The sequence below is a fragment of the Capricornis sumatraensis genome, chromosome 13 (genome assembly GCF_032405125.1).
Source record: "Capricornis sumatraensis isolate serow.1 chromosome 13, serow.2, whole genome shotgun sequence".
Classification (NCBI taxonomy): Eukaryota; Metazoa; Chordata; class Mammalia; order Artiodactyla; family Bovidae; genus Capricornis; species Capricornis sumatraensis.
In genome coordinates this window covers 37579000-37606869 of record NC_091081.1, presented here as the reverse complement: position 1 = coordinate 37606869, position 27870 = coordinate 37579000, and the positions used below count along the sequence as shown (strand labels likewise).

General features: G+C 41.3%; 1 protein-coding gene across 1 annotated transcript; it reads right to left on the bottom strand.

Annotated features, from left to right (window-relative positions):
• Positions 1-428: 428 nt before the first annotated feature.
• Positions 429-26461, bottom strand: MCHR2 (melanin concentrating hormone receptor 2). The gene is given in 6 exon segments (XM_068984943.1): positions 429-765; positions 3563-3682; positions 6940-7134; positions 12104-12307; positions 26275-26341; positions 26344-26461. Coding segments are annotated over 6 exon segments (1041 nt in total).
• Between the last annotated feature and the right edge of the window lie 1409 nt (positions 26462-27870).

Below are 27870 nucleotides of genomic sequence, written 5' to 3'. Positions count from 1 at the left end.
TCCCCGGCTGTATCCAAAATCTGTTCTTTACATCTGCGTCTCTTCTCCTGCTGTGCAAACAGGTTCAACAGTACCCTAAAACACTAGGAATAAAACTACCATATGACCCAGCAATCTCACTACTGGGCAGATACCCTAAGAAAACCATAACTGAAAAAGACACATGTATGCCAGTGTTCATAGCAGCACTATTAACAATAGCTAGGACATAGAAGCAAAGGAGATGTTCATCAGCAGATGAATGGATGAAGCAGTTGTGGTACACAGATACAGTGGAATATTACTCAGTCGTAAAAAAGGATGCGTTTGAGTCAGTTCTAGTGAGGTGGATGAAGCTGGAGTCTGTTATACAGAGTGAAGTGAGTCAGAAAGAGAAAAACAAGTTTTGTATATTAACACATATTACAGAATCTAAAAAATGGTACTGTCTAGACTTTTATGATCCACGTACTCTCCTCAAAACTCTGTTTCAAGATGTTTTCCATATTGTTGATTTCCCTCTCAGTCACTCTCCTTTGCAACTGAGACAGGCATTTCTGGAAATTTCCACTCAGCAGGATGTAAAGAAAAGGGTTGATGCTACTGCTGGCATAGCTGAGACAAATGGAGAGGTGATATCTCAGATAGAAAGCCAGTGAGGGCTGCTCCACCTGTAAGTTCACCAGTTGCATCACGTGATAGGGGGCAGCACTCAGGATAAAGATCGCCGCCAGCACCATCATGGTCAGCTTCATCACTCTCTGCCTTGGAACACTGGGATTGTAGCTGTAGAGGAAAAGTTTGGAAAGACAGAACATAACCATAGAAATTATGGGCAATGATTTCCCAGAACTCGTTGGACAGTCCATAACAGCTCTGCAGTGAAATGCAAAGCTCGTTTTTCTTCCTACTTATTCAGAGTGCTATAAAAATACCCTTTTTCTTCCCATTAGAAATTTCCCTGATTTTCCAAAGCTGGAGAATTTTGAGAAACAAAATAAATAACATAGGACTTAATTATAATCCAGAGTATCAAATAAAGATGTATGAATCTACATTGATATAAATAATTGAATAATATGTGGGAGAAGAGACAAATCTTCTTTACAGAAAAATTCCAAATAATGTATATAGATATTCCCCTTTCCAGGAGTCCAAGGTTAATTCTCACCCTCCTTCTTTTTCCCTTTGAGGGTAGACTATACTTAATGACTCATTTTCAAATAATAGAATAGAGGAAGAGATAAATACTAACTTTGTATCAGAGAAGCCTGGCAAATACTACCTTACCAGGTGATCAAGATTAACATCAATAGAGCTGTCGTGTAGTTATCACATACCCCCTGACATGTTGTGAGGAGACTTCTCCTAAAATACATAACTAAAGTCTAATCGTGATACACTATCAGTCAAACCCAGATTGGGGGACATTCTGCAGGATACCTACTCAAGTGCTTACTTAAGATAATCAAGGTTATGAAAAACAAGGGAAGACCAGAGGAGACAGCTAAATGCAGTGTGATCTCCTGGATTGAGTCTTGGAGCAGAAAGAGGACTTTAATGGTAAAACTGGTGCAGTTCAATATAGAGTAGAGTTTAGTTAATAGTAACATACCAAGGGAGAAGGCAATGGCACCCCACTCCAGTACTCTTGCCTGGGAAATCCCATGGATGGAGGAGCCTGGTAGGCTGCAGTCTATGGGGTCGCTGAGTCGGATACGACTGAGCAACTTCACTTTCACTTTTCACTTTCATGCATTGGAGAAGGAAATGGCAACCCACTCCAGTGTTCTTGCCTGGAGAATCCCAGGGACGGGGGAGCCTGGTGGGCTGCCATCTATGGGGTTGCACAGAATCGGACACGACTGAAGCGATTTAGCAGCAGCAGCAACATACCAATGCCATTTTCTTTGTTTTGACAAATGCATCATGGTAAGATGTTAAAGGGGAAACTGGGTGAGGAATATATGGGAACTCTCTGTACTATTTTTGCAACTTTTCTGTAAATTTAAATTTATTCTAAAATTTAAAAATACTTAAAATTTCCTAATTTTGTCCTGTTCTGTCATATTTAGACATTTCATAGAGATTTCTCTGGGACATAACTGAAACAGATGAATAAGCCTGGAGAATATTATAAAATAAAAGCATGGTAGCTGAAAGTCATTCTAAGATAGTGATTCTTCTGCAGCTCATCAGAGTAGGCACCATTATTCCTCTAACTTATTGCATCTGAAGGATAACTGGACAGTATGAACTTTGTTTCATAAGATGCTCTTCACATTTCTGAGAAAAGTGTTAGGAGCAAAGTGATCTGATTTGGAGAACTGTTTTAAAAGAGTTTGAGTATCCTCTCCAGCTGTCAATGTTATAGTATTCCATATGCTTCCATTTCAACCTTTTCACCAACTTAGCTCCCCATGATACATTTAGAAACTATTTTTTTTTCCTGTAACTGTGGCTGCTTCCTGTTCCCATTCTAAATAGTCTACTTATAAAATAATATAATATATCCAAAGAATTTAAAGAAGTCAATAAAACTGTCATGGGCCAATAGACCACCTAAACCTCTGGTTCCAGGTTCTGCCACAAATTTTGACTAATGGTGGTAAAATTGTTCACATATTCTTTTTTTAAAAAAATCTTCACCATGTTATGTATCGTGTATGGGGAAACTCAGCAACTTGTCTTTTCAAAAGAAATACAATGATATATTCTAAAGACAAATTTTAATAATGATCTTTAGCCTAACATACAATCACTGACTCATTTGAACAACTTGTTATATACAATTTCAGTGGAAAATAATTCAGATTTATTCATGTAGCTTTAGAGATAAGTTTATTTAAAGGTGGACTTCCCCAGTGGTTCAGTGGTAAAGAATCCACCTGCCAATGCAGGAGATGTGGGTTTGATGCCTGGGTTGTGAAGATCTGGAGAAGGAAATGGCAACCTACTCCAGTATTCTTGCCTGGAAAATTTCATGGACAGAAGGAGCCTGGTGGGCTATAGTCCATGGGGTCACAAAAGAGCCAGACACAACTTAGTTACTAAATGGCAGACAACAACAAATAATTCAAGATCCTTCCTAAGTTTATTATCTTTAGGTAAGTTTTTGGCTTTGTTTAGTCCTAATTGACTTTATTCTAAGTATTCAAATATTAATGAAATCCTGCTTCTCTACACTAAAAACGTCACAAAAGTGAAAAGGCTATAAATTATACACAATATCTAGGATCTTTACATATGTACACAAGTCTGTAAAATATACAAAATAAAACATTTAAATAACAGTGCTGATGACAAACATACATTTTTATGAAACCATTGCATCATTAATTTCAATATTTATCACTGAGAGATCCTCAAATCTCAGAACATGACTTATTTTCATGAAATAAGTCTTCAGAATATGACTTATTTTCTGCTTTAGAACATGACTTATTTTCTGAAAATGCCTTATATAGACATTAATGCCCATATGTCTGAGCTTGGCATGTTTCAAGTGACTGTTGCTTAAGTTTCTTTTGTAGATATCTTAGATTTCTGAATTGTTCTTTTAACAAATAAGGCATACACTTACCATCTGGCATCCTTATTCTGTTGATATATGTCCCAAGTATAGCATAAAATTAAAATATAGAACATCAAAATCAAGGGCCAAGGGAAAAAGAAACTTGTTATCATCAAATACAGAGTATACCTATAAAATGAGAGAGAGGACATGACATGACTGTTACAGTCACAATGCTAGAACTGACTCTCATGGTTTATGATTCTCTGATTTTTCGGGGCCCAGAATAACAGTGCTTGGAGCAAAAGTTAAGGATCTCTGGGTCCTTTCACATCCAGAGGTGTGAAGTTATGCTTTTCATTATTCACAGACAACGACTCTTCCCTCACCAGCCCTTCTCAGCAGCCAACGCTACTGAGTACAGAACTAGTGAGCGTGCTTATTGTTATTATATTTAGTGTTATAAACAACAAGAGGCCATAAGTGGCATTTGTTCTGTAGCAGGCGCTGTTCTGGGTGTTTTACTTATTTTAACCCACTGAATCTGTGCATCCCCATGAATACAATGCCAGTACCATCTTCATGTTGCAGAAGAGGAAACTAAGGCACAAGTTACTAGCTGAGTCAATTAGGTGGCTTGCCTAAGGTGACTCACATGGTAAGTGGCAGAGGTGAGATTTGAACCCAGTGGTAACTGAGGCTCCAGATGGCCTCTCCATGGGCACTCAGGAGGTGGGTGTGCATGCTTACGTGCTCAGTCTTTCTTCCTCTTGTGACAGCATGCACTGTAGCCTGCCAGGCTCCTCTGTCCACGGGATTCTCCAGTCAAGATTACTGGAGTGGGCTGCCATTCCCTTCTCCAGGTGAATCTTCTCTACCCAAGGAGTGAACCCAGGTCTCCTGCAGATTCTTTATCTTCTGAGCCACCAGGGAAGCCCCAGGAGGACCTGTTGTCAAATCCGCTATTGCTTCCCTATTCTTCACCAGGGGGCGCTCTTGCGTGCACCACTCCGTTTCTGCATAGACACCAGGTGTCTTTGCTGGCAGAACTCTGGTGTCCTGTGCTGTCTGCTGTGCTTGGTTGCTCAGTCATGTCCAACTCTTTGTGACCGCATGGACTGTAGCCCTCCGGGCTCCTCTGTCCATACAGGCAAGAATAATGGAGTGGGTTGCCATGCCCTCCTCCAGGGGATCTTCCCGACCCAGGGATCAAACTCAGGTCTCCCACATTACAGGCAGATTCTTTACCGTCTGAGCCGCCAGGGAAGCCCAAGAACACTGGGAGTGGATAACCTATCCCTTCTCCAGGGGATCTTCCCGACCCAGGAATTGAATCCTGCATTGCAGGCAGATTCTTTACCAGCTGAGCTACCAGCGAAGCTCTGGAAGAAGGCAACCCGGATTGGGTGGGTGTGGACAGGGTGGCAGAGAAAGAGCTCTGGGACCACAGGGCTTCTGAACACAGCACACTAGTCCCAGCCTTTTGTTCATCTTGAGGACTTAATTCTGAGAGAAACAATAGAGTCTGAAACCTCAGAATATCCCTTACTATAACTAACATTAAGGAGCAGAAACAGCTGTAGGTGCAAAATAGTCTTTGTTTATTTGACATAGGCCGAAGTCTTGTAGTCGTATGGTGAGCTTCAGGTCCTGCCCTCCTTTTAGACAGGTGGGGCGCAGGTTAATCTATCAGCCCACCATAATTAAACATCACTTTACCTTGAGATGGGCTGATGGTTTCTGTCTGTGAGTGGAGCCAGTGCTGGTGTGAGAAATAGCAAATAAATAATCATGGTATTAATTTTACTGTTGCATTCCTCTGGAAATTTCTTGCTGCTGGTTTCTTGGCCTTGTCAGGCCTCTGGCTCCATCCCTCTCAGGCTGTGTCTGTGTGATGCAGAAATGACTTCTCTATTTGACAAGTGGCGGTATGGGAAAAAGGAATCTGCCAGGCTGACTTGCCATAATGTATGTAAAAAGCACCAGCACAATACCTGGCCCTTAGCAGGAGATCGAAACATTTCAGTTAGGGATTCCAAATGCTCTGTTGAAAGTTTCAGCTAGAAAAATTTTGACCTGGGTTCGATCCCTGGTGCAGGGAAATCCCACATACTTTGAAGCAACTAAGGCTGCTAGCCTCAACTACTGAGCCCTGTGCATCTAGAGCTCATGGTCCTCAATGAGAAGCCACCACAGTGAGAAGCCTGCGCACTGTACCTAGAGAGTAGCCCCCACTCTCTGCAACTAAAGAAAGCCCGTGTGCAGCAACAAAGACCCAGCACAGCCAAAAATAAATACATGAATCAATAAAAAATCAACACATAAGATGTGCCTGTGTTGGTTGCTGTATTGGTTTCCTAGAACTGCCTGTAACAAATTACCACACACTGGATGGCTTAAAAGGACAGAAATTTGTTTCTCAGTTCTAGAAGCTGGAAGTCTTAAATCAAGGTGATGGCAGAGCTGTTCCTTTTTGAGGTTTTGAGCATGTGATCTCCCAGCCTCCCTGGAGTTTTATGGTCATGCCTGGTGTTCCTGGCTTGCAGACACATCACTCCAGTCCCTGCCTCTGTCTTCACCTGCTTGCTCTCTGTGTGTCTCTGTAAATCTTCCTCTCCTTATCAGGCCTCAGTCATTGTATTTAGGGCCCACCCTAATCCAGTAAAACGTCATCTCAAATTGATCATATCTGCAAAGACCCCATTTCTATGTAAGATCATATCCACAAGTGCTGGGAATTAGCACTCAGATAGATCTTTTCCAGGGACCCAACCAAACTCCAGCTGCATGTTGACAAGGATTGAGTCTCAGAACTCTAGACGCTTTTGTGATGTCCACCTGTCCCTTGATTGCTATTTTCCCACTGAAACTGGCTTCCATGGATCTTTAAAATGCATATTTAAATATAGTTGCACCTGTTGAGGTTACATGATTAAGTGCAAAATTTTTTTCTAAAGGTTGGTGCTGCTGCTGCTGCTAAGTCGATTCAGTTGTGTCCGACTCAGTGTGACCCCGTAGACGGCAGCCCACCAGGCTCCCCCGTCCCTGGGATTCTCCAGGCAAGAACGCTGGAGTGGGTTGTCATTTCCTTCTCCAATGCATGAAAGTGAAAAGTGAAAGTGAAGTCGCCTAGTCGTGTCAGACGCTCAGCGACCCCATGGACTGCAGCCTTCCAGGCTCCTCCTTCCATGGGATTTCCCAGGCAAGAGTACTGGAGTGGGGTACCACTGCTTTCTCCGTTTTCTAAAGGTTACCCTATCCTTAAAAATCAAACTATCATCGACTTAATGGTGGGAAGCAGGGAACTTAAGTGGAGACACTGGCCCGGAGAGGCTCCCCAAGGACGCTCCCCAAGGAACATGTGTGGCTGCTCACATGTTCACAAGGAGGATGAAGCACTTCACAACTTAATTCAACTCTATTTTTCTTAAGTTTTAACAGCCTACCAGAGTACATCATGAGGGGATGTTAAATCAAAAGCACAACTCTCAGCGCTGTCTTTAAATTTGATGACCTTCGAGTAGACCCAGACAGGCAACACCAGAATGAAGGAAGCTACCCAGAGGCCCAGATTGATGCAGATTGTCTTGTACCTGGTTCTCTAGCTTGTCAGTTGAAATGGCTGGACAAGAGCCAAGTACCTGCAAAGCCAGTGGAGAAGGGTTTGGGAACAATCAATAAAAGCACTGAGCTCTAAGGATGAAAGGTTCATGACAAGAGTAAATTATTAGTATTATGATCCTCCCTGAAGCACACCTCTATCAGGGTGAAAGAAAGTTATATTTTTAAAGAGCTGGCCAGTACTTGTAGAGAAAACAATTCTTGACCCTGTAAGTCTGAATAAACCACTCACTGATACACAGCAGTCACTTCCATAAAGACCCTGAAAATGGTACATTGCTATGCAAACTTTTTTAGGTTTGCTGACCCTTTCATGTTTATTTACTTATTTGGCTGTACTGGGTTTTAGTTGTGGTCTTAGTTGTGGAACATGGGATGTGGCATGCAAGATCTTTAGTTACAGCATCCAAAATCCTCATTTGCAGCATGTGGGGTCTAGTTCCCTGACTAGGGATCGAACCCTGGCCCCCTGTGTTGGGAGCACGGAGTCTCAGCCACTGGGACCACCAGGGAAGTCCCACAACCCTTTTCTTTACAAAGGTGCTTCCCTTGTTGCAAGAGGCTCTGGAAAACTGTCTCTGAACGAGGGTAGGGAGATTCCCTCCAGATGGGAGTGGTCTACTTCCCAGGATGGTATACGGATATAGGACAGGAAGGAGGCTGGTGGGAGGATCCCCAGCAGCATGAGGTTCGGGCACCCAGGACAGACATCCTGCTTAGATGTCGTTAGAGTCAGGGCCAAAGGCTCTTAGAGGTTCAGGTCACAGAATTAACAGAATAATCAAACATGACTAGTACAGACAATGCAAATTCCTCAGAGAACTGAGGCTTGAGGCTGATGGGGGTGCGGAAATGGACTGATTTCATGGGGAAAGAGTTCTATTTTTCTTTTTTTCCCCCATTTTGATCCAGAAAAAAAGATAATCATTAATTAGACTTGAAAATCCTGATAGAACAAGCATGTTTGGTCCTCCGGCAAATCCAAGAATAATTTTTCAGAGACAAGCTAAAGCATGAAAAAGAGAGCTCAGATCCAAAGGAGGGGATTTGAGAAAGCACAGTTTTGAGGGGGCTGGGGGCTGTAGGAAAGCAGGATTAGTGGACGTACAATAAATGTGAAATGTGGTCTATGGTCCATTAATTTTCTCCAAGATTTTGTAGAGCTACTTAATGAAGATTTATGAAAATGGAAAAGTCTCTGTCTCCTCGCTTTTCAATTTTGCACTCAGTTAAGGGAGCCCTTGGCATGCAGGGACAGGCTTGTGGCCCCGGGTGCCTCAGTCACCCCCCTTCCCTACACTGCACCTGCGTTACCAGTCACCCGTCGCTAACGAGACGAAGTCCTCTTCCCTCCCTGCTGAAGAAGGGAATAGGCAGTGATTGTGCAGCAGCCCCGCCATCTTTCTGTCTGGGATTAAAGACAGTGGAGTCGTGGCATCAATGGGCTAGGGAATCGTCTCTGATGACCTTCCCAGCTGAAAACCCTTCAGTGACTTTTCTTTGCCTTTCAGATAAAATTCAGAATTCTCAGCATGACCCTTGAGGTCTTTTCCCACCTGGCCTTCCTGTCACTCAGGCTGAAGTTTGTGCTTGTCTCTGACCTTCCCTCAAGTTCTGTGTCTTTCAGTACCAGGTACCTGCTATTCAGCCCATCTGGCGGGACCTGCCTCTAGTTCCCCCTTTCCTCTGATCCCCATTAGATCTCCCTCTTGGAGAAGCTTCCCCTGGGTTCACTCTATACGAGGGCCCACGACTATAAATTTGGATATTAGGGGACTCTACTTTTCCTTCCTAGGATGTATCATTGTGCGGAAATAATAATACACATTTACCCATGTGACTTTTCACAGAATGTCTGCCTACACCTCCAGAATGGAAGCACCATGAAGGCAGGAGCCTTGGCTATTAGTTTAATGCTGCTGTATCTCATGTGTCTTACATGGTTCCTGGCATATGGTCCACGCTCAAGAAATATTTGTTAAATGAATGAATAGGGAATTTTGGCTTCTATTTACTGACTTGGTTGTTGTTCCAGAAAATTTAATTTAAAAAGTAACCACTAACAAAAGTCTAGGTAGCTTTCACCTGGAGGCAAATATTTTTAATATTTTGGGTGTCTAAAATTTTTTTCATATGGCTTTCAAGATAGGAACCCACTATTAAAATATTTCACATACTTGCAATTATTAACTAATCAGAGAAAGGAAAATGAAAGAGTTTGGGGAAACACTTCATATTTATGGTCTACTAAATTGGAGATCAAACCAGTCAATCCTAAAGGAAGTCAGCTGTGAATATCCATTGGAAGCACTGATGACTGAAGCTGAAGCTCCAACACTTTGGCCACCTGATGCAAAGAGCTGACTCATTGGAAAAGACACTGACGCTTGGGAAAAATTGAGGGCAGGAGGAGAAGAGGAGAGAGGACAAGATGGTTGCATAGCATCACTGACTCAATGGATATGAGTTTAAGCAAACTCCAGGAGATGGTTAAGGACAGGCAAGCCTGGCATGCTGCATTCCATAGGGTCACAAAGAGTTGGACATGGACTTAGGGACTGAACAAGCTGAAAATTAAAATAAATGTATAAATAATATCACATACTGATGCACTGACATTTAGCTTTGGAATTACAGAGAAAACTTCATTTCTGTTTTACAAAATCACACATTTTCTTGAATTTTTATGAATTTAGTAGAGTTAGAACTACAAGAAATTCCAGAGGCTGGGGAAAAAGTTCAGTGTTACAAAATCTTCATTTGTCTCCCTCTGGCTATATGATCCTCTGGGAGAAAGATAAAGGCCTGAGTGTCTTTATTTGAAAGTAAAATTTTAGCATTTTGTGGCCGTAAGGTTAAAAAAAAATACATGCTATTCAATTGTGTAAGATACACACACACACACATATACACACTAAGAAAAACCCTGTGAAGATTCTGTGGTCTGTTCTAAGGCAGACAATGTGCTTTCACTTTATTTGCAGTGAGAGGTTTGCAGAAGAGGTTTGGCTTCCCCCTCTTAAGAGAAAAAGCCAGTACTCTTCTTCCTTCATGGCACGTACGTGGCATGGAGAAGCTTTTCGTTCTCCCAAGAATGGGATTACAACAGTGAGGCTCGTATTTTAAGCTGCTTATCTGCAGCGGTTCCTGCCCAGCACAGGGCCCTGGCCCCGGTGTTGGAACCTTAAACTTACCAGGCTTTATTCCACACACTGTGAGCTTTGGTGGCATCAGCTGAACTAACCAGATATACCTACCTAGCATGTAGATTAAAAAATGTGATGTTAATTATAAGTTGAGAAATATACTCTACATATTCTGAGAATTCTTTTGTAGAAAAGCAGCAGGATTTAAAAAAATACATTAAACATTACCATCATTATTCATGCTTGAATAATAATGATCCAGCAAATTTGATTTATATGAACACTGCTATTCCTTTGTTCAGCCGTCTGATGAACTGCTCATCACTTCCCAACCCTAAAAGGCCCTGTTGGAAGGGTAAAAGAAGCAGAGCTCAAGAAAGAGTCCTCCATGGACTCAGAGGAATTTAAGACTAGCATTCATTCATTCATAATAGCGTTTGAGTGCCCATATGCCAGGCACTGTTACACAGACACTCGGAATGTACTGGTGATCAAAGACCCTGCTTTTGTGTAATTCACATTCGATGCATGGGGGAAGTTAGATAATAAACAACACACACTTATCTCTGTATACCAAAGAAATTAAAGTCTGTAATATGTTTAAAGCAAGAGAGAAATAAAAAGTAGAGCAGAGCAAGAGGGACTAAGTGTGCTGGGTTGGGACTGGGGTGGAAAGAAGGTGAATGGAGATTTTACATGGGTTTTTCTCTGAGTGGGCATATTACTGTTGTGCTTTTTACTGTTGTCTTCAGGATTTGTTTCTGTTTGGGGCATGCTGCTAAGACCTGGTGTGAAAGTCCATACTATCTAGATGCCACAGGGAACATCCTAATATCCTAGCTCACATACTCCCTAAAAGAAGCCAGAGGGTGAGGTAGTTGCCAGCTACCTGCCATCTCTAGAGTTGGACAGCCTGGTTCTGAACTGGTCTTCACCATTCACTGGCTCCATAAACATCTCACCATCACCATCATCTCCTTGAGTAACATTAGCTTACGAGCTTGGTAAACATGGCTATGACATGTTCTGGGATTGTTGTTCAGTTGCTAAGTCGGGTCCAACTCTTGGCAACCCCATGGACTGCAGCAGTCCAGGCTTCCCTCTCCTTCACTATCTCCCCAACTTTGCTCAAATTCATATCCATTGAGCTGGTGATACAATCTAATCATCTCATCCTCTGTTGTTCCCTTCTCCTTTTGCCTTCAATCAATGTTCCGGGATATGTCTGATGATGTAAAATGGCAGCATTTGCATTAATTGAGCCTAACAGTGAGTGCAAAGGATGGTCTTCTTGTAACTCTGACTTCTCTTCATAGCGGTAAAGGAGCCCTCTTGTTCATGTATTCTCTAAAGGTGCTAGGTGATAACAAGGGTATTGAGATGTGAAACTTACCAAAAAGAACCCTGAACAGGGAATGAGGAGAGCCACCTCAATTCTCAGCTCTGCCACTGACTCTGTGTGTTTAGCCCTTTCTTTTACTTCTCAGGACTTTGGCTTCCTTCTTGCAATAATGATGGGCAGGGGTTGGGGGAGTGAATTCATTCTGGTTTCTGGTATGTCATGAGTTTGTGGGCTTTTTTCTTGCAGTCAATTGTAAATAAAACTGAGTTGGAAAGAATGATTGGGGAAGAGGAAATGTTCAGTGTTTTAAGTTTTCCATTAAAAAATGGACCTCTGTGAAAGTTGGAAAATATTAACTGATTTGTCCTACAGTGAAACAAATGAATGGAGAGGAGCTTTGCTATTACAAACCAGCACTGATGTTGCTGAAATTGGGATGAGCTCAGGGAAGTACAGGAACCTCTAAATTAGGTTGAGATATTTCAGAATCTCTTCACTTACCTGTCCACACTCATGACAGTCATGATGGCAATACAGGCAAACTGGTTGCAGGTATCCAGGGATGTGATGGTCCTGCAGAGAGGCCCCCCAAACACCCACTGTCCTCCTTGGGCCCACTGGTGAATAAGAAATGGCATTCCAGTGATGTGGACCAGACCAGCCACAGCCAGGCTGCAGATAAAAATGTCATGAATCGTTTATTTCCTGGACCCAAAAGATATGGAGGGAAAGCTGAGGATTGACATTGAGAGGGCATACCTTCAGTTTACGCCATCTGTTAACAGATTTTCAACTGCTAAACTTAAGTTTAAAAGTTAAAAGGAAACTGCCACATATGCACATATGAATGCCTTGTCTTGTGTATACTCAAATGTTTTAAACTATTTGTTTGATAACTGCCTGCCGTGGTTTAAAAATATGTCTACAAATCAAATTCTTTGATATTGCTTTCAGGACGGCATGGCCTAATTCCCTCCCTTTGAGTGTGGGTTGAACTTAATAACTCACTTTTAGTGAATAGGATATGGTGGAATGGACAGTATGACATTCGAAATTTGGACATAAAGGCATGGAGGGGTAGTCTCCTTGCTGTCTCTTGGATTGCTTTCTCTGGGGGAAGCCAGCTGCCATCTTGTGAGATAATTCAAGTATCACTATAAAGAGGTCCACGTGGAAAGGAACTGAGGCCTCCTGCCACCAACCAGCACCAGCTTGCCAGATCTGTAAGGGAGCTAGCTACCTGGGAATGGATGCTCCAGTTGCAGCCAAGCCTGTGGATAGTCATCTAAAGATGCACAGCTCGACTGCAACAGCAAGAGGGACCCTGAGCCAGAGTCAACCAGCTAGGTTGTTCTTGACCCTCAAAACTGTGTGAGATAACAATGTTGATTGTTTTAAGCCACTAAGTTTTTTTTTTTAATATAACCATGTTTATTTAAGAATGCATTCCAGTATCAAATGGCAAAGTTCAACAATGCAAAATTGAAATTATTTTTGCACCAGCCTAATAATTTTACACATGGTAATACATATGTTTCAGTGCTACTCTCTCAGTTCTTCCCACCCTCTTCTTTCCCCGCTGTATCCATTAGTCCATTCTCTGTGTCTACGGTCTCCACTGCTGCCTCGAAGATCGGTTCATCAGTACCATCTTCCTAAATTCCATATACAATATTTGTCTTTCTCTTTCTGATTTACTTCACTCTGTATAATACACTCTAAGTTCATCCAGCTCTTTAGAACTGACTCAAATGTATTCCTTTTTTATGGCTGAGATATTCCATTGTGTATATATATGTGTGTATATATATATATCTCCACACACACACACACCACAACCTCTTTATTCGTTAATCTGTCAATGGACATCTAGATTGCTTCCATGTCTTAGTTATTGTAAACAGTGCTGCAGTGAACATTGGAGTACATGTGTCTTTTTCAGTTATGGTTTCTTCAGGGTATATGCCCCATAGTGGGACTGTTGTCATATGGTAGTTTTATTCCTAGTTTTTTAAGGAGTCTCCATACTGTTCTCCATAGTAAGCCACTAAGTTTTGAAGTAATTTCTACACAGCATCAAATTATACCAACTCTAAACTCACTCATGCAATAGGCTGTCTTTACCTATCCCTAGCATCAAATACAACTAAACATGAGAAGTACATGTTTCCACTGTGCATTTTTTTCCCCTCCACTGAAGCTGTTAAGTTCAAATCTTAACTGAAGCCATTGTTAAAAAAATGTCAACCATGACTTAAAAATATTCCAATAAAATCTAACTCAAAGAAAAGCCTATTAATTAAGATCTTGAAATGCAGACAGTGTAGAGAAGACATATGAAATGACTGAACTGGTGGAGGGCACTGAGAGAGATCTCCTCTGTCCTGTTTGGGGAAATGAAAGCAAAAGAATTTTCTGAGAGCAGAAATTTTAATGTAAAATTCACTTGATCCCTATCATCAGAGTTGGGACATTCAGTAATAAACATGTATCATCTTTATCTGGGAGATATTATTCATTAATTCAACAAATATTTTATTGAACACCAGTTATATGTCAGGCATAATATTGTGCTTTGGGCTGCAAAGCTAAATAACCTATAAACCCTAATATCAAGAAGCGTATAGTCTGCTACAGCTAAGTCACTTTAGTCGTGTCTGACTCTGTGCAACCCCATAGATGGCAGCCCACCAGGCTCCCCCATCCCTGGGATTCTCCAGGCAAGAACACTGGAGTGGGTTGCTTATAATCTGCTGCTGCTGCTGCTAAGTCACTTCAGTCGTGTCCGACTCTCTGCAACCCCATAGAGGGCAACCCACTGGGCTCCCCCATCCCTAGACATAGGTAAATAAATGATGACTTTACAATGTTATGAAAGAAAGCTAGAAAAAGCAAAAGGAGCACATAAAAATAGTCTCTCCTCTCTCCTCTGGAGGTGGTCAAGGCATATTTCTTGGAAGAAGTGGCATATGTACTGAGAACATATAAAGATTTAAATAGCACAGATGAATTAGCCTTAAGATTATACCACAATTACTAGTTCTGGGGCTATTGCTCTGTTGTTTGAGAGCTAGTGGGTATCTTCGTTATTCAGGGACTGCAAATTCTACAGCCTGTGAACTTTATGTCTAAGCCATCAAAGCCTCATGTGAGGCATCAGTCAGGGCCAGGATATTTTACCCAGGCCCTGGCCCCACACACCATGTGAAGAAGTTTCTGCCTTCAAATCCTTACTCAGCAACAGACTCTGGGCCTTGTTGAGTGACTCATATCAGGAAAGTCAAGACGAAGAGTGTTGAGGAAAAGACCATGTCAGCCAGAAGAGCTGCCAAGTGGCTGCTCTCGGTCTCTGCTTCTTTGTCCTCCCCAGGTCTTCCTCCAGGAGAAGGGTCAGTGGGGAGGAACTGACACTAGAGGTCAGCTGGAAAAAACAGCAGAAACACGATAATATAAAGTCCTATAAATCTTAGTCTGTTAAATAGATATTATTTCCATGTGAATTGGGATATAACCCATAAGTGGTTGCATAGGTCCTAATTGCAGCAATTAGACTTGTTACCCTTGCTCTCCTTCAGGCAGGTGCCCAACATTGACTGTTTAGGAATTATGGTAATTCCCTTGTTGAGGATGGTGCAGGTCATTACCTGGCAATTCAAAAGAATTGAAGTGATTCTAGATGACACTGTCTATAGCAAAAGAGAATTCTGAAGCAAGTGATGTATTTATCTGGTCATAGATACTAGGGCAACAAGTATAACATTCTATTATTGCGTTTTGTTTTTTACTGAAAGTAATAACATACAAACTAAAAGTAATTAAATAGGAACGGTAAATTTTCCAAGTATGTAACTTGTATTCTCTTTATAGGTCTAATTAATCTTCAGATTTCCTGTTGCCAGACTTCATTAGATTTTTGTTTCTTATGAACCAAACATTTAAAATAAAAAGATGTAAACCAATGATCATTTCAGCTAACACGTTTTCCATATGGTTAATATGACTGTGTCTAAATATGATGATAAATAAAGGTATACCACAATACCACGCAATAAATGATATTGTTGTTGTTCAGTCGCTCAGTCATGCCTGACTCTTGCCACCCCATGGACTGCAGCACTCCAGGCTTCCCTGTCCTTCACTGTCTCCCAGAGTTTGCTCAAACTCATGTCCATTGAGTCAAGGATGCCATCCAACCATCTCATCCTCTGTCACCCTCTTCTCCTGCCTTTAATTTTTTCCAGCATCAGGGTCATTTCCAGTGAGTCGGTTCTTCACATCAGTTGGCCAAAGGATTGGAGCTTCAGCTTCAGCATCAGTTCTTCCAATGAATATTCAGGGTTGATTTCCTTTAAGATTGACTGGTTTGATCTCCTTGCTGTCCAAGGGACTCTCAAGAGTCTTCTCCAGTATCACAATTTGAAAGAATCAATTCTTTGGCGCTCAGCCTTCTTTATTGTCCAGCTCTCACATCCATACATGATTACCGGAAAAACCATAGCTTTGACAATATGGACCTTTGTTGGCAAAGTAATATCTCTGCTTTTTAATACACTGTCTAGGTTTATCATAGCATTTCTAGCATGTGTCTTTTAATTTCATGACTGCAGTCATGATATAGTTGTTACAAATCATACTTTGGAAGAATATTTAATCAAATAGGAAAATGAAAATGAAAATGTTAGTTGTTCAGACATGTCTGACTGTTTGCCACCCAATGGACTGTAGCCCGCTAGGCTCCGCTGTCCTTGGAACTTCCCAGGCAGGAATATTGGAGTGGATTGCCATTCCCTCCTCCACAGATCTTCCCAACCTAGAGATCTAATCTGGGTATCCTGCACTGCAGGCAGATTCTTTACTATCTGAGCCACAGGGAAGCCCAAATGGGAAAATACTTACTGAGTAAAAAATCAACTATGTAACTAGTTATGACCCCAAACTTATTTAAATATTAGTTTAAAAGTACACTGAAATAGTATGTCTGAGTAATCATAGTAATTATCTGTTTGGTAGTAGTTGTATGATTGATTTTTGACTTATTCTTTATATGTTTAATGTATAAGAGAAATTCTATTAAAGACATGTTTTCTTTTTGCAGCCAGGAATAACCATATATCAGTTCAGTTCAGTTGCTCAGACATGTCTGACTCTTTGTGAACCCATGGACTACAGCATGCCAGGCTTCTCTGTCGATCACCAACTCTTGGAGTTTACTCAAACTCATGTCCATTGAGTTGGTGATACCATCCAACCATCTCGTCCTCTGTCATCCCCTTCTTCTCCTGCCTTCAATCTTTCCCAGCATCAGGGTCTTTTCAAATAAGTTAGTTCTTCACATCAGGTGGCCAAAGTATTGGAGTTCCAGCTTCAGCATCAGTCCTTCGAATGAATATTCAGGACTGATACTGGTTGGATCTCCTTGCTGTCCAAGGGACTCTCAAGAGTCTTCTCCAACACCAAGGTTCAAAAGAATCAGTGCTCCGGCACTCAGCTTTCTTTATAGTCCAACTCTCACATCCATACATGGCTACTAGAAAAACCATAGCTTTGACAAGATGGACCTTTGTTGGCAAAGTAATATCTCTGCTTTTTAACATGCTGTCTAGGTTGGTCATAACTTTTCTTAGAAGGAACAAGTATCTTTTAATTTCATGTCTACAGTCACCATCTGCAGTGATTTTGGAGCCCCCAAAAATAAAGTCTGTCACTGTTTCCACTGTTTCCCCATCTATTTGCCATGAAGTGATGGGACCAGATGCCATGATCTTCGTTTTCTGAATGTTGAGTCTTAAGCCAACTTTTTCACTCTCCTCTTTCACTTTCATCAAGAGGCTCTTTACTTCCTCTTTGCTTTCTGCCATAAGGGTGGTGTCATCTGCATATCTGAGGTTATTGATATTTCTCCGGCAATCTCGATTCCAGCTTGTGTTTCATCCAGCCTGGCATTTCACATTATGTACTCTGAATATAAATTAAATAAACAGGGTGACAATATACAGCCTTGACGTACTCCTTTCCTGATTTGGACCCAGTCTATTGTTCCATGTCCAGTTCTAACTGTTGCTTTTGGACCTGCATACGGATTTCTCAGGAGGCAAGGTGGTCTGGTATTCTCATCCCTTGAAGAATTTTCCACAGTTTGTTGTGATCCACACAGTCAAAGGCTTTGGCACTGTCAATAAAGCAGAAGTCAATGTTTTTCTGGAATTCTCTTGCTTTTTCGATGATTCAGTGGATATTGGCAATTTGATCTCTGGCTTCTCTGCCTTTTCTAAACTTGAACATCTGGAATTTAATGGTTCACGTACTGTTGAAGCCTGGCTTGGAGAATTTAGAGCATTACTTTACTAGCTTGTGAGATGAGTGCAATTGTGTGGTAGTTTGAGCATTCTTTGGCATTGCCTTTCTTTGGGATTGGAATGAAAACTGACCTTTTCCAGTCCTGTGGCCACTGCTGAGTTGTCCAAATTTGCTCTCATACTGAGTGCAGCACTTTCACAGCATCATCTTTTAGGATTTGAAATAGCTCAACTGGAATTCCATCCCTTCCACTAGCTTTGTTTGTAGTGATGCTTCTTAAGGCCCACTTTACTTCGCATTCCAGGATGTCTGACTCTAGGTAAATGATCACACCATCGTGGTTATCTGGGTCATGAAGCTCTTTTTTGTACAGTTCTTCTGTGTATTCTTGCCACCTCTTGTTAATCTCTTCCGCCTCTATTAGGTCCACACCGTTTCTGTCCTTTATTGAGCCCATCTTTGCATGAAATGTCCCCTTGGTATCTCTAATTTTCTTGAAGAGATCTTTAGTCTTTCCCATTCTATTGTTTTCCTCTATTTCTTTGCATTGGTCACTGAGGAAGGCTTTCTTATCTCTCCTCGCTATTCTTTGAAACTCTGCATTCAAATCGGTAAATCTTTCCTTTTCTCCTTTGCGTTTCATTTCTCTTCTTTTCACAGCTATTTGTAAGGCCTTCTCAGACAACCATTCTGCCTTTTTGCATTTCTTTTTCTTGGAAATGGTCTTGATCAGTGCCTCTTGTACAGTGTCATGAACTTCCGTCCATAGTTCTTCAGGCACTCTCTCTATCAGATCTAATCCCTTGAATCTATTCTCACTTCCACTGTACAAGCATAAGGGATTTGATTTAGGTCGTACCTGGATGGTCTAGTGGTTTTCCCTCCTTTCTTCAATTTAAGTCTGAATTTGGCAATAAGGAGTTCATTATCTGAGCACATATATGCAATAAGTTAAATAAAACCAGAAAATCATGTAACATCACACATGTAGGATGATGCTTTGCTGATCAGCTTATTCTGCCCTTTATTTTTAGGTCTCCTTGCTAACTGGCATTTGGTTTATTTGGCCAATAGGAAGCACTGTTGGAGGGAAACTGGAGGGTGAGAAGAGAGGATAGGCAGAGTATTTCCTTCTGCTTTGTGCTGTTGGCACCTGTGGCAGTGGCTGCCTCCCTCCCATGGCTCCACCTCCTCCCTTGCAGACTCTGTTCCTTGGGCCCAGATCCCACTGTGGTTGCAGCCCCCAGGAGGCAGCCCACATTTCCAGGATTTGTTAAGCCACTTTTTTCCGCTTCCATCCAGCCTAGGGCCAGGAATGGGGTGGTGGCCTTGGGGTAGCTTTCTAATTTTGTTTATTTTTGAGTATCCTCACCAGTCCCTGTTTGGCATTTAACTCTCATTGAATTAAATTCCTCCTGTGAGTGTAAAAATTAATAAACTGAAACCTCAATTAAAATGGAGTCAGGGAGCCAGAAGGGGATGCTCTCACGCTCTGCAATAGCAGAGCTTGAAGAGAAGAAAGACTTCCTCTTCTTGCCTGGCAAAAGCTTAGCTAATGAGAGACTATGCTTCCCTTGTTGGATGGGTCTTGCCCATGGCTTGCCATAGCTGCAGATTCCAAGTTACTATACTTTGGTGAGCCCGAGCAAAAACTCCAGCAAAACTCTCCAGCAAAAACTCCATGTTTGCTGGAGAAATAAATGGCAGTCCATTTGTTTTGAGGTCAGCATGCGCCAACTCCAATGGATTAGCAGTGATTTCATAAAGAACTGAGCTGAAAAAGAACTTTGAGTCATCATATAGGCCCTAGGAAAGGGCAGAGCTGTGTGATTAGAGATGACTGCCAAGGATGGGAGAGTTTAGAGCAGAGTGACATATTTGCTAACTCTGCATAAAGAGAACCTAATTGGAAATTCTAGTTTCATTTCTGTGCCATTTATTGTGTCCTTGGGGAAGACATTCAACCCCTTTAAGTTCCAGAGTTGTCTTGATGCATTGGACCATAGCAGCGAGGGTCTCCAGCCATCTTTCCAGTTTATTTAAACAGATGTGGCTGTGAGGTTCATAGCATCTAAACATATCATTACGTGTGCAGCCTGGTGGGAGTCAACCCCAACAGCAGCTTACATATGGCTGATACTCGGAGAGCAGTAGAGGGCTGGGTTAGAGGGGGCTTTAGTTATTATTTCAGCTGAGTGGGAAAAAAGAGGAGGCTTCTTTTAAGCATTTCCCATCTTTGTCTTAGCAACTGGAATTCCATCACTGGGACATTAGTATTCCTTCAGGAACACTCACTATCCTTCTTGTAACCTCTGTGTAAATGTAGACATCACTGGGGGGAGGTGGTTAAAAAGTAAGATGTTTCAGTAATTCATGATTAAGTGTAAATTAGTTGACTTGACAGCCAGTTGAGGGCAGGGGATGACAGAATGGGAACATTTTATTCATAGGGAGACAGAGCATGCTTGAGAGCGTCTCTGCCCACTGGGTAACAGTCTGTCGGCAGACAGGAGAAGGATGTGTTCAGGACACTGAGGGTGGGGGGGGGGAGGAGGACCGTGGAGAAAAATGGCTGCTCCTTTATCGAAGTAGTTCCCCAGGACCCACTGTAGCTATGGAGAATTGTTGAGTAATGGGGCCAAGTTCATAAGTCCCTCTCCCAAGAATAAAAGGAGAAAGTCTCATGTTATAATTGGCCCAATTTTCCTCCTACATTTTTAAATCTGGCTCCCTTTTGACCTGCTATGAATTTAAAATATGACAGACCAATAGCGATCTGGCCTTATTACTTAATAGTTACACTCCTAAAGCACAAATCAATTAGTTTTTAAGAAAGCCACATTAGATATCTTATTCCAGAAGCTCCATCTTCTTTAAATCTATTATTTTCATACATGTTTGTAGTCTTCCATCGGCAAAGTCAGAAGTTAGGTTTTTTCTTGCTTCCTAGTGTCACTAATGATCTGACTATTCTGTTCATTCTCTTCTGATACAATATTTATCATAATTGAGAAAGTCCTAAATCTTCTTTAAGTGTATCCATTTCTCCTTATTTTTAGTGTAGTACTGATAATATTTAGTGTAGTCTTAATTGAGCTATCTTCTGTTAAGAAGGTAACAAGTAAAACATCATGGCAAAGCAGGATTAAAAACATTAATGCAAATTGCCTTAAAAATTTTGGAGATTAATTAACAAAAACTGTTAAATTTTAAGCCAAAAATATTAAAACTAATTTACTTTCAAATGACTTTGGACTGATTAATAAATTTTTGGAGAAAAGTTTACAAAGAAAAATATTAACAATTTAGCAATAAAAATAAAAACTAAGCTGCCTTCAAATGATTTTTGAACAAGTAAAAGATTTATCTTAAAAGCTCTATTAATATATATCTTCTGACATGTTATCTATAAAATGGTGATGATATGAAGAAGTAATAGATTTTTCACAATCATTGCAGATAGTTTGTAAGGATGACAGCTCAGGTTTTCCTTCTTTCCTTCTTTTATTTTTTTCAGTTTAATGGCAGTTTACTTACCAAGAATCTGTTTCTAGGAGTTACAGCTCAATATTGACTTTAAGAAGAGTTCACGTTCCAAATTTCTTCTTTTTGCCAGGTTGGTCTCCATGTGGGTGGATGGAATCAGGTCCATTGTCTATTGGTATGATTTGAGAGTGACTAAGAAATTTCTCTGGCTCCAAATGTTTCTTCAGTTGCTTGTCATGGGGCCTGAATTTCACTCGAGTCTTTGCAAATAAAAGTTATCTGTAAAAATGCAACCATTTCTGGAGGACTAACACCTTATAAGAATTTGGCTTCTCAACGGTGGGACCAAGGCTCCAGAGGCATGAGGCACAGGATTTGTATCCTTAGGAGTGACTGAAAGGTGCTCAGTTATGTCTGACTTTGTGATACCCATGGACTATTCAGTCCATAGAATTCTCCAGGCCAGAATAGTGGAGTGGGTAGCCTTTCTCTTCTCCAAGGGATCTTCCCAAACCCAGGGATTGAACCTAGGTCTCCCACATTGCAGGTGGATTCTTTACCAGCAGAGCAGCTAGGGAAGCCTAAGAATACTGGAGTGGGTATCTTATCCCTTTTCCAGTGGATCATCCCAACCCAGGAATCGAACTGGGGTCTCCCTCATTGCAGGTGGATTCTTTATCAGCTGAGCTACCAGGAGATCTTTAGGACAGGATGGCAGAAGTTCTGAGGGGCATGAGGAAAGATGGAAGGAGAAGTGATCAGGTGCAACAGGCAAACAGAGTGAGCTGGAAACTGCACCCCCAACCCTAGGTCTCTATTAACTTTCTTTCATTTTAAAAATTTTATTTATTTACTTATTTTTGGCTGTGCTGGGTCTTTGTTGCTTTGCCCAGATTTTCTCCAGTCACAGGGAGTTGGGGCTACTGTTCATTGTGGTGCTCAGGCCACTCAAACTGGCTACTCTTGTTGCAGAGCGTGGGCTCTGGGGCTCCTGAGCTTCAGTAGTTGTGGTGCACCAGCTTGGTGGTTGCAGCTTGTAGGCTCTAGAGTGTGGTTCAGTAGTTGTGGTACATGGGCTTAGTTGCCCTGAGGCAGGTGGGATCTTCCTGGACCAGGGATCAAACCCATGTCCCCTGCATTGGCAGGCAGATTCTTATCCACTGTACCATCAGGAAAGTCCTCTGACTGTTAACTTTCTACTCCATGCTATTGCCTCCTTAACGTTTTCTGAGACTATTTGATTACTTTCATCTCCCTTCCTGGAACTTATTATTTGAACTACCTTTCCCCCTCCTATTTGATTGTTTTTAATACCTTGTATTATTTTTCAAACGGGTTCATGTATTTGAATCTTATCTCCTCCACTAAATCGTGAACTTTTAGAGACAGATGCTGCCATATTTCTTTGGTATTTACATAACACTTATAAAAGTGCTGGGCATGCAGCAGGTATTTAGTAATACATATTGAGTTGAACTGCTTCCAGAACTTAATAATTTTAAATGCTTCATATTCACAAATGGTTTTACAGGACACAATAAAGGATACCTGAATTTATTAGAAGTAGAATTCCAGTATACCAAATAAACCTTCAATTATGGATGGTATAAAAATACCATTGATATGCAATTTTTAACTACAGAGATAATGACAATAAAAATTTGCAAGTGGCCTGGCTGATAAGCCGAATGGGGAAAGTGACTAGTGATGGGCTTTCTTAGGCATAGTGTCATTCATATTACTCTCCTGAGGGCTGCTCTTGTTTTCAGTTGGTCCTGTGAGGATTCTTCCATGCACATGGGAAATTCACCATCTTTCTAGTTTTAACGATAGTTTTGATGATTTGTTTCATGTGCACTTCCTGCGTACTATGTCCCTTCAGTTGTGTCTGACTCTTTGCGATCCTATAGACTGTAACTCTCCAGACTTCTTTGTTCACGGAATTCTTCAGGCAAGAATACTGGAGTGGGGTTGCCATCTCCTTCTCCAGTTTGATGTCATTAATGTGGGGTCAATAGCCTGGAATTTGGAATCATGGATCTGAATTCAAGTGCCAGGACTGTTACTTTACAGCTGTGTGATGCTGGATAGGTTATTTTGTCTCCTGAGCCTTTTTCTTCAAATGAGTATAATAATAATAATACTGCTGTTTGGGGGGAGTAAATGAGTTTATAATGTGCTTTGTAGTGTAACGTACCACACAAAATTTTGTTGTAGTCATGTGTTATTATAATGCTGAAAAAATGTTTTCTTTAGAAATCTAGAAGATGGTTTTTTAAAAAAATAATTTTATTTAACTTTGGCTGTGCTGGGTCTGCAAGTGGGCCTACGTTTTGTTGTGGTGCACTGGCTTCTCATTGTGGTGCCTTCTCTTGCTGTGGAGCACAGCTCCAGGATGTGTGGACTTCAGTAGTCGCAGGACATGGGCTCAGTGTTTGCGGTTCCCGGGCTCTAGAGCACAGGCTCCATAGTTGTGACACGTGGGCTGAGTTGCTCCACAGCATGTGTGATCTTCCCAAACCAGGGTTGGAACCCATGTCTCCTTCACTGGCAGGCGGATTCTTTACCCCCGAGGCACAAGGGAAGCCCTAAAATTGCTTTATAGTATATAAATAAGGACAAAAAGATTGAAGGCAGGAGGAGAAGGGGACGAGAGGATGAGATGGTTGGATGCCATCACCGACTCAATGGACATGATCTTGAGTAAACTCCGGGAGTTGGTGATGGACAGGGAGGCCTGGCGTGCTGCAGTGCTTGGGGTCACAAAAAGTTGGACATGACTGAGTGACTGAACTGAACTGAGAACAAAAATCTTTTAAAATGGTGGCTATAAGCATGATCATAGACCAGGACAAAAAAGTTTTAACATCTTGTATGTATTAAAACAAGTAAAACTTAAATGTGAAAATAATCAGTAGAGCAAAGATAATCATGTAATAATCCGGCTGCTGCTGCTAAGTCACTTCAGTCCTGTCTGACTCTGTGCGACCCCATAGATGGCAGCCCACCAGGCTCCCCCCGTCCCTGGGATTCTCCAGGCAAGAACACTGGAGTGGGTTGCCATTTCCTCCTCCAGTGCATGAAAGTGAAAAGTGAAAGTGAAAAGTGAAAGTGAAGTCGCTCAGTTGTGTCCGACTCTTTGCGACGCCATGGACTGCAGCCTACCAGGCTCCTCCATCCATGGGATTTTCCAGGCAAGAGTACTGGAATGGGGTGCCGTTGCCTTCTCCAATAATGCGGCATGTGTATACAAACTGTTAATCCATTTTCTGAAGCTGGTAGAGAACAAGTACAATCGTCCCTCTATATCCACAAGGGATCATTTCTAGGACAGCCATTGCCCCCACCCCCCATACCAACATCCGAAGATGCTCAAGTCACTTACATAAAATGGTGCCATGTTCTTTATAACCAACACATATTCTCCCTAATACATTGAATCATCTCTAGATTACTTATAGTACCTAATGCTATGAAAATACTATGTAAACAGTATTAAGTACAATGTAAATGCTGTGGAAATAGCTACCAGAGCATGGTCAATTCAAGTTTTGCTTTTTTTGAACTTTCTGGAAATTTTTTCAAGATATTTTTGAAATTGCTTGAATCTGCAGGTGTGGGACCTGCAGATACTGAGCCCATGGATACCGGGGGCCAACTGTAACTTGTTCTTCATGCTCCAAGTTAAACCTTATGCTGTAGGTTTGAGAGGAAGCAGGAAATTAGCTGAATTAGGTGGGTATTGTGACAGAAAGGCAGGAGGTGATAGGGAGCAGATGCCTCTCAGCTTGGCCCACACTGGGGTGGTCTGTATTATAGGGAACAGCCAACCACGCTTGACTGCCTGAATGTTTGGGTGATTGGGGTAGAGTCTCTCTCTTGCCTAAATGAGTGCAAGAAGAGTCTCTTTTACCAGCCAAACCAGATCAGCCTCTTAGGATAACTTTTTTTTTTTTTAATTTAAATTCATTTATTTTAATTGGAGGCTGATTACTTTACAATATTGTATTGGTTTTGCCATACATCAACATGAATCCGCCACAGGCATACACATGTTCCCCATCCTGAACCCCCCTCCCTCCTCCCTCCCCGTACCATCCCTCTGGGTCATCCCAGTGCACCAGCCCCAAGCATCCTGTATCTTGCATCAAACCTGGACTGGCGATTCATTTCTTATATGATATACATGTTTCAATGCCATTCTCCCAAATCATCCCACCCTCTCCCTCTCCCACAGAGTCCAAAAGACTGTTCTATACATCTGTGTCTCTTTTGCTGTCTCGCATAACAGGGTTATCGTTACCATCTTTCTAAATTCCATATATATGCGTTAGTGTACTGTATTGGTGTTTTTCTTTCTGGCTTACTTCATTCTGTATAATCGGCTCCAGTTTCATCCACCTCACTAGAACTAATTCAAATGTATTCTTTTTATTTATTTATTTATTTATTTTTTAAAAATGTATTCTTTTTAAGGGCTGAGAACAACTCATTGCCAGAAAATAAAACAGTTGCCTTGAAATAGTTTCAATCCTTGCCTGGGCTCTGTTGCCTGAGATTCAGAGTTAATTTGTTTGGGGGAGAAACTGTGTATTAGGATTTTTATAAGCTCCATCATGGTTCTAATATGTGGCTAAGAGTAAGAATTGCTGCTCTAAAAATGGACTGACTCAGCAGTCAGCATTGGCCTAGGTTTTTTCATTTTGAAATCTGTGACTCAGCATTTACTTGATGAAGATATTTACATGATGAAAATATTTATAGATCCTCTTTAAGTATATTAAACAAATATTTCCAAAATCTGATTTCATTAGGAAAAATTCTACAAGGGAGAAAGGATTCATTTAGGAAGTATAGAACAAAGTTAATTATGGAAAAGAAAAAAAAGCCCTTTCCTTATTATAGTGAATACAATGAGTATGTTGCCAACCAGCCCTGTTGAACAGAGAATCCCAACATGGAAGGAAGGATGACCGTATCCACCATGCTGAGGGTTTGATAAGCAAACTCTCTATTCCGTGATTTGTTCAAAAGGGCAGCAGAGGTGTTACAACAGGATGAGTGAAGTAAATTCATTGTCCATGAACTCTCAGTAATTAAAGCTGTGAAGGAATAGGATGTGATTTATTTAATGAAATTTTGAGGTAATTTCTTCCATATAAGTTTTTGTTAATTCCAAAAATATTTATTGGGGCTTTCTTTGCACCAAGAAACATAAGATTCCAGGGTGAGTATGATTGCTTCATGTCCATGTGATGTGATGAATTACCAGAGGAGATATGGAAACAGTGAATTATTGAACAGTATATTAGGATAGTGTGCACATGTTCTCCACCTGATTGTAGTACACGCTTCAGTCACAGCTAATATTTTTTCAGGACACACTGGTACTGGTTGTTTACAGCTGGCATCTGTTCTTATTGACTTGCATGTCAATCGTATTGGCTAGAACCCCCACAGTGCCTAGGTTGTTAAGTATATCTTCTCTATCTCTGATAAAAATGAATGGGAGACTCCAACTCTGCTTAGAAGAGCAGTGGGATAAGACTTCCCAAGATGATTCCTGGCCTGTCTTGAGGGATGAGGAAAAGTTAGATCAGTAAAGGACAGTGTGGGAATGGAAGTGTTGTAGCAACTCAGGGGACCATGTTCAAAGCAGAATTATGGCACAGGAAAAAATGTCCAGCAACCAACTTGAAAATAAAAAGTAAACAAACAAAACCAATGGAGCCGGGAAATTATTTGCTTGGTCAACCATCTTGATAAAAGACATTGAAAAAATGCCATCTAAGTGTTGTTTCTGGTAGTAAACTGAGTAACTCAGATTAACCCTCTCACTGAAAGCAATAAAATATTATGAGCAAAATGTATATATGGGTGTGTGTGTGTGTGTGTGTGTGCGCGTATACATAGCAATTTAAAAATATTCAAGATCTGAAAAATTAGTGGGCCCTCCTTGGCTAGTTTTTAGATGAGATCCAGTAACTACAAGGTAAGAGGAGTATTGAATCATCAAAGCTATCTTTCTCCAGAAGGTGCTTAATGCCACAACAATTTGAGCTCTGGTTGAATGTCTGTATTTTGTCCAGGGGGATGTCAAGGCTCTCAGCCTATTGAAGGTGGGGAAGTTTTCAGAAGAACCCTTCTTCTGAGCTGGAGCCCCAGAGGCAACGTCCTTAGCTATGAATGAACCTGATTTACATTTTCCTTTCTTACCTCCACAACCATTGGTAACTCTGAGAGAGCGGCCTTGGTGACTTTGGAATGGAGAAGAGAAAGAGAAGGAAAAGAAAAGCAAATTTTCACTGGGAAGCTCCAGAGGAATCCTTGCAGATTTAGACCATGAGTAGGCAGGCCATGGACTCTCAAGGCCTGAACTTAATCTTAGGTGGTCCAGGTCTGCAAAGCCCCTAGATACCAGGTAGATAGAAATGCAAATCCTTTTTAAAGGGAAAAACAGCTATCCTAAGGTATCAGAAAATCCT